Source organism: Tupaia chinensis, unplaced genomic scaffold (genome assembly GCF_000334495.1).
Source record: "Tupaia chinensis unplaced genomic scaffold, TupChi_1.0 Scaffold000668_1, whole genome shotgun sequence".
In the NCBI taxonomy this organism is placed as follows: domain Eukaryota; kingdom Metazoa; phylum Chordata; class Mammalia; order Scandentia; family Tupaiidae; genus Tupaia; species Tupaia belangeri.
In genome coordinates, this window is record NW_006160190.1 from 447,486 (window position 1) to 461,209 (window position 13,724).

Consider the following 13,724-nt stretch of genomic DNA (forward strand, 5'->3'; position numbering starts at 1 on the left):
ATTATACCATACAAAATGAGATTTTCCTTCCAGGATACACTGTATATTAGCTCAATCCAGTACATGAACATATGTGTTATAATCAACAAATAATTTTCCATTTCTTGTTTCCTGTATATTTTGCTTTTTTCCCCATCTGTGATCTCCTATCTCTCACTCTCTGCCATCTCCCACCCTCCTCCCACACTGTCTCTGGTATCCATGGTTGCTTTCTATGCCTCTTTCCTCCCACATTTTGATTCACTAAAGATCTTAATTAATCTAAATATTTTCAATAGCAAGCACAGCTGATATGTACATATCCATGAATGCAAATCTGACTTTAGTCATCAACCTCAGTGAGTAGAATGAACATACTATAAAGGAGCACCTAGCTATGGCTATATAGCTTACTGCAGTCATCAAATAGGTATTTTAAATGCATTTTTTTAATTCCAAGAAAAAAGTTTTCATGTTTTTTTTTTTCTAAAACATTTTTTAAAAATTAATTAATTTACATTCATTCCCTAAGCATCGTCTCAGCATACAAAATGTGATTTTCCCATCCAGAATATACTGCATAGTGGCTTAATCATGCATGTTATCATCAATAATTTTCCATTTCTAGTTTCATATATATATATATATATATATTTACCCCTATTTCTGACCTTCTGCCCTTTCCAACAATTAACCATTTTAGAAGCAAGAACAACTATTTGATTTTCTCTTCTGGAATTGGCTTCCTCAGAAAAGATAGCCAGGCTACTCTCTCTTTGGGAACCAAAGCGTAAAAGGGGAAAACCCCACCCAGTACCAGGTCCCCATCTGTGCAGACAGTTGGCCTATGTTGTTCAAAACAGCTCTGAAATGTCAGCTCACATGTGGTATGGAAAGTCTGCAGGACTAGGAAGAGACAAATTTGACAGATTGACATGTCACTGTCTAACAAAGAGACAAACCCTACGTGTAGGCTGAGCTGAGGAAAAGATGTATGTGTATTAGATCTAAAGAATGAGCCCCTTCCAGGAAGAATCCAGCTCTGTGTAGGGCACAGCCGATTCCCAATATTACTGAACGCCCTCAGCCTGTAGAATGCATACATGACAGACTGGCGTGCCAGACAAGGGCACAGGTGGAGGCCAAAAGATGGCATTTACAAGGGACCTCACAGTGCTTAGACCTTTCTCTTAGTGCCACTGTGATGAGAGGAGCTCTGGCTTCCCTATCTGTTCACTGCTTCACTTCAGTCCCATCCAGGAGCTCTGGGGAATCCCCCTACCCTGGAGCGTTGCACCTGTCACCCCCATGTTGATAACACAATCTGGAGAAACATGTTTTAGACTTTCCTTCTCAGTTGTGTCCTCTGATTTCATCATGGTCCAGAAAGCCTTTGGGGATCACCCCATTCTCAGACAGCAGTCTCTGTACTCTTGTGTCCACTAGGGGCTGAGGGTGTTTGTATTGAACTTCTAAGGGAGATGTGGCAGGGTTAGAAATACCTGATGTTAAACAGCAAAAACATAAGTGTATTGTTAAAAAACTTCCAGAAACTCTGTGCAAGCAACAAAGATTGAGGTTATCTGTCTCTTATCGAAGGCACACTTTGCAAATAAATGATCTCTTTCTGAGAGTTCTTAATTCAATCTAATTATTGTTTCTTTTGTTGTGCAGAAAGTTTTTAACCTCATGTCATCTAATTTGTCTATTCTTGAAATTATTACTGGTGCTTTGGAGGCTCTGATTTAAAAAGACTTTGCCTATTTCAATGTCTCCCAGAGTTACCTTGATTTAGATTTTAGTGCAGCAGGTCACTTCAGAACTCTAATAAATAAATAAATAAATAAAAAGAAAGAAAAAAGTAGCTAACACAGAAGTGAGACAATCTAGAGAAACACATTTTAGACTTTCTTTCTAAATGGGGCTCTGTATTTCCGTCATGGTTCTGTATGACGTTTGATGAAGAAGGGAAAGAAATGATGCGGCCATTGATCATCCCTGTGCAACCTAAAGAAGACACTTTGCTACTATGTCTGCTATCACTTCTGGGCCTGCGGTGTCCTTCTAGAACAAATGGGCTTTTCATGATTTATGAAGAAGTAGGCCACATTTCAGAGAAAATTAGATAAACTCACATTGCCAAACTTTCACACAATTAAGCACTCATCCCCTAGGCAAGTTTGATTTTCTGTGCTCTCTGTGCCTGGTTAATTCCGGCACCAGGTCCTCCTAATTACATGGCTTGATGTCAGATTACTAAAGAGAAATCTATTCTTGACACAGCATTTTCTTCCTCCTTTTGTATCATTTTTCTTCTACCATTTTTCCCTTCAAATGATCTTGACAAAGTTTTCTAATTTATCTATTTATTTTTAATTTAACAATATAATAGATGCAAAAAGTGAAATCAGTTTTAGTTACTTTATAATATTATTATGCAAAAGGATGGTATTTTTATTTAAATCCCCCAAAATATACAATGGTCTTAAGACATCAGGGCTCATTTCTTCTAGAAATATTTCTGGTCTTTAAACCTTTAATAGAGTTCTTATCAGGCTTTATCAGAATAGTGTAGCACTTGGGGGCAAAGATGCAGCCCAAGAGCCCTGCACTGGAGACCAAGATGGAGAAGACCTCCACGGCCACCATGACCTTCCCCTTGGTGCTGTGGTAGACGGGCAGGAAGGTGACCCAGACACTGCAGAACAGCAGCATGCTGAATGTGAGGAACCTGGCCTCATTAAACGTTTCAGGCAGGTTCCTGGCCAGGAAGGCCACCGTGAAGCTCCCCAGGGCCAAGGAGCCCAGGTAGCCCAGGACACAGTGGAAGGCAGTGACTGAGCCCTTGTTGCACACGATGATGAGGCTTCTGGGCTCAGAGTGCGAGTCTGTGTCAACGAAAGGGGGAGAGGATCCCAGCCAGATTGCACAGATAATCACTTGGATCAGGGAGCAGATGGGAATGACAGAGTTAGAGGCCCCTGACAGCAACAAACGTCTCAGTGTTCTTCCAGGCGTCATGGCCTTGAATGCCAGAATCACAGTCATGGTTTTGGCCAAAATGGTGGAAACAGCCACAGTGAACACCAGCCCAAATGTGACCTGTCTGAGAATGCAGGTGGCTGTGTTGGGATGGCCAATGAAGAGCAAGGAGCAGAGGAAGCAGAGCAGAAGGGAGATGAGCAGGGTGAAGCTGAGAGCCCGGTTATTGGCCTTGATGATGGGAGTGTCTCGGTGCTTCACAAACAAGCCCAAAACCACAGCTGTGACCACAGAGAAGCAGAGAGCTATGCAGGCCAGAGCCATTCCCAGAGAATCCTCAAAGCCCAGGAAAGTGACAGGCTTAGGGAGGCAATGAGTTTTCTCACTGTTTGGGTACTGTTCAGGTAGGCATGGGAAACACTGCTGTGCATCTGGGGAGAAAGCAGAGATTCAGCATTTCAGTTTCACAAACCATAAGTGTTCGCCATGTTGATGAGGATAATCACTTTGACTGTCATTGTGAGTCCAGACTGCCTTTGATTGTAATAATGAGACACAGTGGATTGAGATACTACATGTCATTTTTTCTTAAAAGAGAGAATTTTTTGGTATATATCACAGACACTCCTTTTAAAGAAGAAAGAGAGAAAGTGAGAAATCAACCACCCTGGGGTATGGTCCTGCAGGAATCCCTTCCCCTCCATTCTTCTCTTCAGATTTTAGGCTCGCGCATAAACATGATCATTGTGAGTTTCATGCTGCAGCATCTGGTACTGTGGTCAACCCCATGGGAGTCCAGCGCCTTAACTACTATTCTACCTGAAGGCCCCAAGATTCTACATTTCTGACACAAGAAATCTGGCTTCACCTGTCTTATTAATATTATTCTTAGATAGTACTAGTGCAATAATAAATAATTTTAGAAGAATTTAGAATTTAGAAGATTAATCCTCTCCCAAATTTCTCTCTTTCGAGATGTCCATTTATTTTCATAGAGCCAACATAACTTCTGACTTCTGTCTCAGAAACATATCCGGCACACAAAAGTAAGTGTATGTTGGATCCAGACTTCTTTGTTCCTGTCTAGTTTTCTTGTCTTATACATACGTTTCGTGTTACAAATTTTTTATGAGAAAGAGAAGTCTTTATTTCTTTTTCTTTTTTTTCTTCTTTTTTTCTTTCATTTATTTATTTTTACATTTTTACACATTTACTTTACATAGCAAAAAATTTATTTCTTTTTCTTTTAAAGTCTTTTTCCTCCCTTTTACTTTGGGCTCTAGGGTTTCTGCACTTGTGGTAATCAAATAAGTACACACCATGGGAAAGTGAGAAATCACCCCATAGAGTAGATGGCCACCTGATAATCCCTATTCTTCATTTTCCCCTTAGGATTTGGGGCACACACACATTGAGACACTGCACACACACATGTACTTGCAGCCTCATCAGTGCGATTTTTAAGCTGCTCAGTTCAGTAATTGAATTGCAGTTGACCATGTGGGAGTCCAGCCCATTAACCACCATGACACCTATCGGCCCTCAGAGGGTATGTTTTCTTTCTTGGTATATCTCATAATATCTATTTAGCCTGCCATAAATAATATCAAATGATTTCTAGTGTTTAGATGACTGTAATTGCACAGTACTTATGAGAGTACTTAGATCATTGCAACATTCATTCTTTATATTCAGAAAATGGAAGCATGTTTAATGAATCTTTGTACATTTTGTATTTTAATATATCACATTTTGTTTGATATATAATTTATTAAATATATCCCTTGCCAACAGTTATTTGTGAGGTGCCAGAGTCTGGATGTCATTAGAATACTGAGTTCTCAGTCTTTAAAATATATTTTCTCACTTCTCCTCTCTCTCTGTTCAAACTAAAATAGTAATAATTATGAATAAACATAGTTAAAAGACTCTTTAAATAAAAGGACATGGTTGAAAAAAAGAAAGTATTTCCATAATATTTATTTATAATTGCTTTGTGGTTACAACATATTAAAAAATCCATTTTGAATCTTCAGGGCGCCCACAGATAGCGCTGGAGATTACACAGATTCCAGTCTGGTTTTTTAATTCTGTTTTGTTTTTTAAAAATATGGTAGAGGACATGTGTGCTCACCAGAGACAGAGAGAAAGAGAGAAGGAAAGAAAGAAAGCAGCATGGGGGGATGTCACACTGCAATCCCTCTTCTTTTTCTCCTTTTGAATTTGGGGCATGCACTCTTGTGTAGTTGGAGTGTTTTATAAGTCACTAGGTTCAGGATATGAACCACCTAGATGGTCATGTGTGATTCAGCTGCTTTAACCACCTAGCCACCATCTGGCCAACACCTGCCATGTCATAGGTAGACTTTGGCACAGTCACCATCAGACCTCAAGTGAGACTGCCTCAGCCAGTACTGGATTTAGGTGAAGGCATCCTTTGGAATCATGGGCCATAGTTGAGCCTAACCGGACACGCACAGCCAGTCAAAGTTTTAACTAATTACATGGCAGCTATCAGCATCATAATATGCATATATTGAAAACATGAGTGAACACGTGGATTGAGAACACTGGCCCCCGTGTCCTTATTTCCCTTCTGTTGAGAGACAGTGAGTGACATTATCATAGGGGACTTGTGTATGTTCCACCTGTCCAGTTGGAAATCTCTCTCTCAGGGCAAGAAACACAAAGGAAGCAGCAGATGGGTCTTTCCTCTTGTGCAATTTTCCTGAATCCAGGAGCGCAGCTCTGGGTACACACGGATGAAGGAGTCTGAGGGAAACACAAAATCATGCTTGGTACGTGGATCAGCAGCAGTTGTGACAGACATCTCTTTTTCTCCCTTCATAAGCAATAATGTAGACCTTTAGCATGAGTCCCTCCCTATGTCTTCCCCAGGTTGTACCATCTTGGTATTACTGAGACGTACAACTATGAGTTGCTATGGTAGCTGTCTTCTTTATTTCTAAATTATTTAACATATATTATGGTGGTACCTGATGAGTTGATTTTATACAGACTGACAACAACCGCTGGGTTATTTTCTCCTTATTTAACCATTTTATGCGACATATTTTCTTTCCTTTTTAATTTTTTAAAATTTCTTTCTGTTGTGTACATGACTGCGCCATATACAGAGACAGAAAAAGTGAAGGGAAAGTGAAAAAGCAGCCACTTCTGCACCCTGGGAGAACCAATCCCTTCTTCTCAATTCTCTTCTTGAGATTCAGGGCATGCAAACACAGGTGCCCAGCATAATTTTCAAGCTGCAAGTTTCAAAGAACCTAACCTGTATGGCATTTTGTAGCCACAGGTCTTAAATTGTTCAAATTTATTGATGTGCTTCTTATATTAGGGGATGATAGAGAGGCAGACACTCCCCATCGCTCTGCAGTTATCCACCCCCAGTGCCCAATCACATGCAAGTGTATATGCAACTGTCGTGAACACCAAGGCTTCTACATGTAAACCAGACACCTCTCCATATGGCTAGAACATGCCATGCCTGCTGCCCCACCAGGCCCTCACACCACCATAAAAATTCGATATAGAAATCGGGCCATACTTCTTGGAATGCATCAGGCCATTTCAGCATCTCCTTTTCAATGACCAAATCTTGATCGTGTGGACTCTTGGAGACAAACTCTCCTACTTTAACCAGCATCCAACTGTCATTAGGAAACTTCACCAGGTTCTGGATATCATACTGGGTCATATAGTGCTCACTGTCACCAAAAGACATGTTTTCCCCAGCGCTGTTTGTAAATGCAGTTTTCCTCAGAAATGAGTGGAGCTGGAGGAGAGGCATAATTTGTAAACAGGAAGTGCATTTAATGTAGATGTGGAAATTCCACATTCATCAAGTACTGCTATTTTCTTTAAAAACTATTTAATTTGATTTATAACTTTTTTTTTTTTCTATAGGACATGTGTTTGCAGGAGAGAGAAAGTGAGAGAGAGAAAGTGAGAAAGCAAGCCTCCAGGTCTGGGGCTCAAACTGCTGTCTGCTCTGTGGGAATTCAGCACTCTAATCACCAAGCCACTTGCTGGTCACTTTAGTACTCCCATTTACGCCTCCCTATGCTTAGGGTGTTTATTTATTTACTGATGGATCAGTCTTAGTTTTGTTCAGGTGGTCTCCATCTCATAGATTCTTGTGAAATAAACTCTACCCTCCCGTGAAAAGACTGGGAAAGTAGTGCCATTCTACCAGAGAAATTTCAGGATGTTTCCAGAAGGTAGTTTAGGCATGGGTTCTGTTACAATCCTGATTAACAGTGTTTGGTTGGGCTTCTTGGAAACTAATCTTGGTACTTTTCAAAGGGAACACAATGGGGCGCACAGGTAGTGCAGAGGTTAAGGAGGCTGTGTTCTGTCCTGGATGTGGCAGCTTGAAATACATTCTGGGGGCATGTGGATCCATGCCCAAAATCTCAAGAGGAGAATGCAGGAGGAGGGACTTTGGCATGTCCATCCACCTGGGTCCTGATTTCTCACTTTCCATGTGTCTTTCTGTGTCTCTCTTCAGTGAGTGCAAATACATTACAGCAAAAACAAATGAACAACTAAGAAAAAGACACAAGAGAATAAATACTTTAAATTCCTTGAGACCGGAGACCAGGAGATGACATAACGGTTACAGTGCTGAACTCCCATGTAGTTGACCATGGTTCAAGGCCCAGACCAGGCGCCTTAAAACTCATGCAGGGTGCAAGTGCGTGCATGCCTAAATCCTGAGATGAGAGGGGTTTGTGACGTGGCTATCCCCCTGGTGGGTGATTTCTCTCTTTCTGTCTCTCTGTATCTCTTGCTCTCAGGTTAGTGCACATGCCCTATAGCAAATATCTCTGTCTCAAAAAAAAAATCCTTGAGACTTGTGAACATGGTAGAAATGTATGCATATGTCCAAACTCATCGAAATGTATACATTAAATAGCTGTGATTTTGAAACTATCAATGACACCCTACTAAAACTTTTAAAAGAGGTCATAAAGTGTATTTTTTTCTTTTCCATTTTATCATTCTTCTTATTATTGGTGATTGTCACGTGATATTGCAGGGTGCAATCTAGCCCAGAAAGGGAAAATTTAGAACTCTCGAATTATAATGACTTAATTTTTTTTTTTAATGGCAAATATACTCGTCATTGAGAGACGCAGAGAAAGAGGCAAAAAGTGAGAAAATACCAGCTGCCTTAACCACCAGCCAACAGCTGGCCCCTGAGGAGGATTTTAATAAAGCGCATTAACTTTTTAATTTCTGAAGATAATGAAACTCTAGTGTGGAAAAGAAGAACTATTTTCATAAAACTGTTTATTTAAACTTTTAATTTCTTGGCATAGAAGTATTCTATACAGTCTATAATCACATCATCAGTACCATCTTGCTAGCATCTTTCAGAATCACCTCCAGGCAACCTCAGAGTGCAAATCAGTATTGTTATAGCTAGTACAAATAGAAATTAGAGGGTAAATTAAACTTTTTATCTAGTGGTTTTTAATAGAGTAACCGTGATTGCCAGAGTGAGACAGAAGAAAGTGAGAATTCAGCCCCCTTGGGTTGGGCGTCGGGATGACCATGCCTCAATATCTTCTCCTTTATCCACCTCTCAGAATTTTGTGCAAGCATGCACATGCGCCCAGTGCAATTTTTTTTTTTGGTAAAATAGAATTTTATGAGTTTTGAGTAAAACATTACAGACCTCCTCTATGCTTTGTTTTAAGATTTAAAGATTTTTTTTTCTTGTCTTGACCTGTAGATAGGTTCATGGACCCACTGTTTGAATTGAATCTTCATCTTTTTTCTGCTTTAAGTCACATTTTTGTTTTTGTGTTGTTTGTTTGCTTTGTTTTTCATGCTGCTTGGTCTGAGACTCAGCAGTGAAGTTGGTCATGTGGAATCCGGAACCTTACGTCCAAGTCACCTGCTGCCCCACACACTTTCCGATATTAGTTTTTACCTTTGTATTTACGTCTGTCTATATATTACAATTGCTTGTTTTATTCAAGGAATTCATGTAGCATATTTGGTCCTTGTGTATCAGCACAGGACTAGAAAAATACATTCTGTATGTGAGTTATAAACCAGGTCGGCTATTCTGAGCTTGCAATGAACACTAAATGGTGCCATATTTAAAAATCGGACCATGGTCTCTGCCCTCATGACTGTTGTATATTTTGTCAAAACAGTCATGTCTAAAAATAATTTTCTAGACTAAATATAGGGTAGTATTAGGTTGTCAGGGAAGTTGTGACGTACTTTTCCATGTTTTTCTAAGCAACATATAGGATGTTTTTCTGTTCTCTCCTAAAACATTATATGAAGGGATAAGGCACGCCGTGTACTTCACTGAGGATGAAATAGCTGGATCCATGTAGAGTCAATATGTCAGTATTTTATGGAGTTAAATACATTCCTAGGAAATGTAGAAATAAATATTGAGATATATTCATATATCCCTCTTTATTTTAGATTATTGCCATGAGGCATGTGTAATCTTTGGAGAAAAAGAAAGAGAGAGAGCGAGCGAGAAATCAACCCCCATCAGGGATGGCCACACTGCAATCCTTTCTCAATTCTCCTCTTGAGATGTTGGACACACATACACACCCTATGTTTTTAAACCTTCCATGTCTGGGACTCGAATTGCAGAATCAGCCATGTGGGATCCAGTGCCTTAACTATTATTCTACTTTCTGGCCATAGATCTATGTTCTTTTTTTCCCCTGAGTCTTTTATTATATTTTACATAATTTCATCCTATATTAGTAAATCTTTTACCGATACAATTTCTACTCAAGCCCCAAGTGGTAGAAATCTTCCATCAGAGAGCACAATAACACAACACCCCAATGTGACAGAAACATTTTTTCATTTTGACCTATAGTGTTGCTTTTTCAGTAATTACAGGTTCATGATCTTGTCTGCTAATAAGATAATTCCAGATGCCATGAAGTGCCCAGGGCATGCCCTAAAAGTGGGGAGGTCTACCTGCCAGGGAAGAAGCAGAGGCCGCTCTGTACCACCTGGACATCCCTTTTCGCTTTTTTCCAAAAGAATCTTATGGACGACTTGGGCCACTGCGTACACAGCATTGTAGATCAAATAGCTGGAGTCAGACAGGGACAGCATGTCAGTCTTGTCTTCCATGAACTCTAAGGAAGAATTTGATGGGCAGACTCTAAGTTCTGGGCAGTGTGATCCATGAACTGTGCAATCGAAATTGAGTAACCAGAATTGAGTAAAGTAAAGATCTTGTGGGTATTGGTATGGGTTAAGTGTCCTGAGGAATTGCTTAAAGCCAGGGATTTCCTTCTTCTGGTATGAAAATGAAAGGCTTCCATGGAGTAAGGGAAGTATGTTCTTGGAGTTACGGAAAATAAAATCCCACCACGGTCGGTGGGGATTTCCCATGATCCACACCTTCCCTGATGCCGAATTAACATATTTCAGCTGGTCCAAGATCATGAGGCTCCCTAAATCACCATATATGACATACACATTTGCAGATGAAATTCTGATCCTCAACACGAATTTGAAATCGCGATATACACCGAAGCCTGTAGTCATAGGGAGCTTCTCTGTGAAGGCCACACAGATATCTTGTCTAAGCATCTGTGCTTTTAGATCCTGAAGGAACTGCTCCCCTTTCGTATCATCAGGTACGAAGAGTGCTACCCATGTCCAGCCAAAGTGGTGCAATAGCCCGATGAGCCCAAGGGTCAGAAAACTGTCCTTTGGGGCTATTTGATAGAGTGATGAAAACTGGTTTTTATTGCTTAGGATGGGATCAAAAGGACCATACGTGATCTGAAATAAGAAATGAAATAGCGTGATTACGAGTTTGGGTGTTTGGGGCCTTTCATTTATTTATTTCTTAGGTTATCCAAAAGTCATGATGCATTTTTGGAAAGAAAAACATAGGTAAAATAAGTCATGACTTTATGGATGACCATTTATGGACTTATTCATTTATTTCTTTGTTTACATTAAAGCACTGTGTATCATTACAGCATACCAAATGAATTCTTGCATTTGAATACACTGTATATTGGTCTAGTCAAAGCTAATACCATACATTTACACATCAACAGGTAATTTCCTATTTTTGTGTCCTTTAAATGCTTTGATTCTTTCTTTTTTTCACTTGGATTCCCTCCCTCTCAATATTATCGTGCAGTTCCACTCCTGGGTATTTACTCAATGAATAGAAATGAGCTCAGTTGGAAAAACACTTGAACATCCATACACATGCCATCCAGTGCAGTATTATTCATAATTGCTAAGACAAGAACCACTCAAATGTCCCTGAACAGATGAATGGATTGAAAATGTACATATAGTGTGTACGTGGCACATAGACAAAACGGAATGCCAATCAGTCATTAAAAACAATTCGACCCTGGCATTTGATAGAAAGTGGGGGAATATGGAAGATTTACTAGTAGGTGAAGGAAGCCAGATTATTAAAGAGAGGCACTGTATATCCCCTCTCACTACATACCAAATGTCTATACTCTATGGCAGGAATGAAAAGACTAGATGGTAAAAAGTCATGGGGCTGCTTCTTTTTGAATGGGAAAAGAGAGAACTTTCTACATAACGAGACTAGAAAGCAAAAGAGCCAAAGAGAAAGACTACAGTAGAGGAGATTTTGTTCTGTTAGTCTGGTCATAAAATACAGTTTCCTAGCCTCATTACTTTTAGGAAATGAAATGTGACTGTACCAGGTCAAATCTAACACTTCCATGTAAAACCATGAAATAAAAACTGTGAGGTCCTATGTGCTCTGCATCTCCTGCTGTGGGAACTGAAGGTGAAGTGGAGTTCATGAAGATGGGGCACCACCAAGGCGGTGGTGATGTCTCCATCCTGGGTCTTATGCAATAACATATTACTTCCTTAGAAGTCAAATTAGATATAAATCCTGAGATAGAATTAAAACTTTAATTTTTATGTATTTTATTTTTGCCAGATGATGAGTGTGCTCATGAGAGAAATAGAGAGAGAGAAGGCAACTTCCACCACACCCACCATGGGGAATGATCATGCAGCAATCCCTTCCCCTCTGTTTTCCCTCATGTTAGACTTCTAGACATGCATGCTCATGTGCCTAGTGTGTTTGTTTCTGAAGCTGCTGAGTCTGACACTTGAACCAGACAGTTGAACTTGGGGGATCCAGCTGCTCCAAGTACCATCCATGGACTGGCTTGAACTCAGTCTTTATTGGACTTACTCTTGATACTCTGGACTTAATTGATCACCACAACACAACCTATGTTGTCTTTAGGACTGACCCTCTCTGATTCTTGGAAATGTTGAGTCATTGGAAAAGTCCTGAGGTATATTTGTTTTTCTCTGCAATAATGCGTTATAACTCTTCTGGTGACCCAATATAATTATTCCAGAATAAGATTCACTTAAGATTATATTGCCTGTGTCTGTCTTGTCATAATGCCTCTGCTGACAAATGATTGTGTTAGAGAGTGTCCCTGCAAAGACTCCCTGAGGTGGGAAGCTGTATATGGAGTGTTATGGAGGGCTTTCACCCCAAGTCATTGACCTGCATGGGTGTGAAAAGGATCTGCTGGGCACAGGGCCTCATGAACCACAAATGTAATTGAGAGGCAGCTCATTTTGACATGTCCTGGGATGGAATGTCTCTTTATTTTTGTTTTCAATAGAGGGTCGATATCCAGGACTTGTCATTTCTACATCTATCATTGTCCTGTGGATGTCCCCAATGATGTCTTAGTCTATGTTGGAGTGGATTACTGTGTTGTGAATCTTTCCTAGGAGGCATACAACTGAGGGGTGTCAGTAGTCAGTACTACACGTGGCAGGACTTGGATGAACTGTCCTCCTATAAGACTTTGAGTTGAGGCTCAGGCCTCCACTGTACCGCCTTTTTCCCCCTCATCCTTTTCACTATTTATCTGTTTCCTTAAACACAATTTTTGTTTACGTTCATTCACTGTATATCATTACAAAAGACAAAAGGAATTTTCTCATTTAGAATAATACCCTGTGGATTGGCTCAGTCAAAGATATTACTACACACATTATCTTTGAAAGCTAATTTTCCATTTTGTTTCTTAAATATTTTACTCGTTTTTATTTTACCCTTGGTTTACCTCTCCCTCTCACCCTCTGTCATTTCCCACTGTCCTTCCACACTGACTCTGGCATTCTAATGACTCAGAAAATTCCAGATATCCCTTTATAACTCTCAAGGTATAATTAAATGGTGTGATTGCAGGTCAGATGAGATCAAATGACATTAGGAAAGATCCAGACATCACCAATCAGAACTGATACCGTGCTTACCTGTGGGATTTTGTAGAGCTCCAGAAGGCTTCCAAGCTCAGCTGCAAATGCTGATGTGGTTCCTGAGAAGACAGCAATAGGCTGCTTCTTTCTGTTGCAGTTGTAGTTGGGGAGAGGCTGACTCCCTCCTGAGAGTAAGACCACAGCACTCTCCAAGGTCCTTTGTTGAGTGGGAAAGGCGTTGTAGAGATCAGAGCCCAGGGAAAGGTTGGGGAGCAGATGGGGGCTCTGGTTAATCTCCTCAATGACAAAGAGAAAAGCCAATACATATTGGTAATTCTTCCAGAACCACCTGAGCAGAGAAGACATCATCAGACAGAATATTTAAGTCACATAATTTAAAAAAACTCTGGGGGCAGCAGATTGTGTGATGGTTAAGGCACTTGGACTTCTGCATGATTGACTACAGTTTGCTTCCTGGCCCTGGTGGCTTGAAA

The 13,724-nt window shown here is 40.2% G+C and overlaps 1 protein-coding gene across 1 annotated transcript in view; it reads right to left on the reverse strand.

Annotated features, from left to right (window-relative positions):
* Positions 1 to 2,472: 2,472 nt before the first annotated feature.
* Positions 2,473 to 13,724, reverse strand: part of LOC102468250 (vomeronasal type-2 receptor 116-like) — a 21,066-nt gene continuing 9,814 nt past the window's right edge. Inside the window, exons 2-6 of the mRNA XM_014592169.1 lie at positions 13,288 to 13,579; positions 10,384 to 10,770; positions 6,527 to 6,754; positions 5,610 to 5,733; positions 2,473 to 3,392 (exon numbers count right to left, since the gene is read on the reverse strand). Coding sequence (XP_014447655.1) covers positions 2,473 to 3,392; positions 5,610 to 5,733; positions 6,527 to 6,754; positions 10,384 to 10,770; positions 13,288 to 13,579 — 1,951 coding nt within the window. The remainder of the gene's footprint in view (positions 3,393 to 5,609; positions 5,734 to 6,526; positions 6,755 to 10,383; positions 10,771 to 13,287; positions 13,580 to 13,724) is intronic.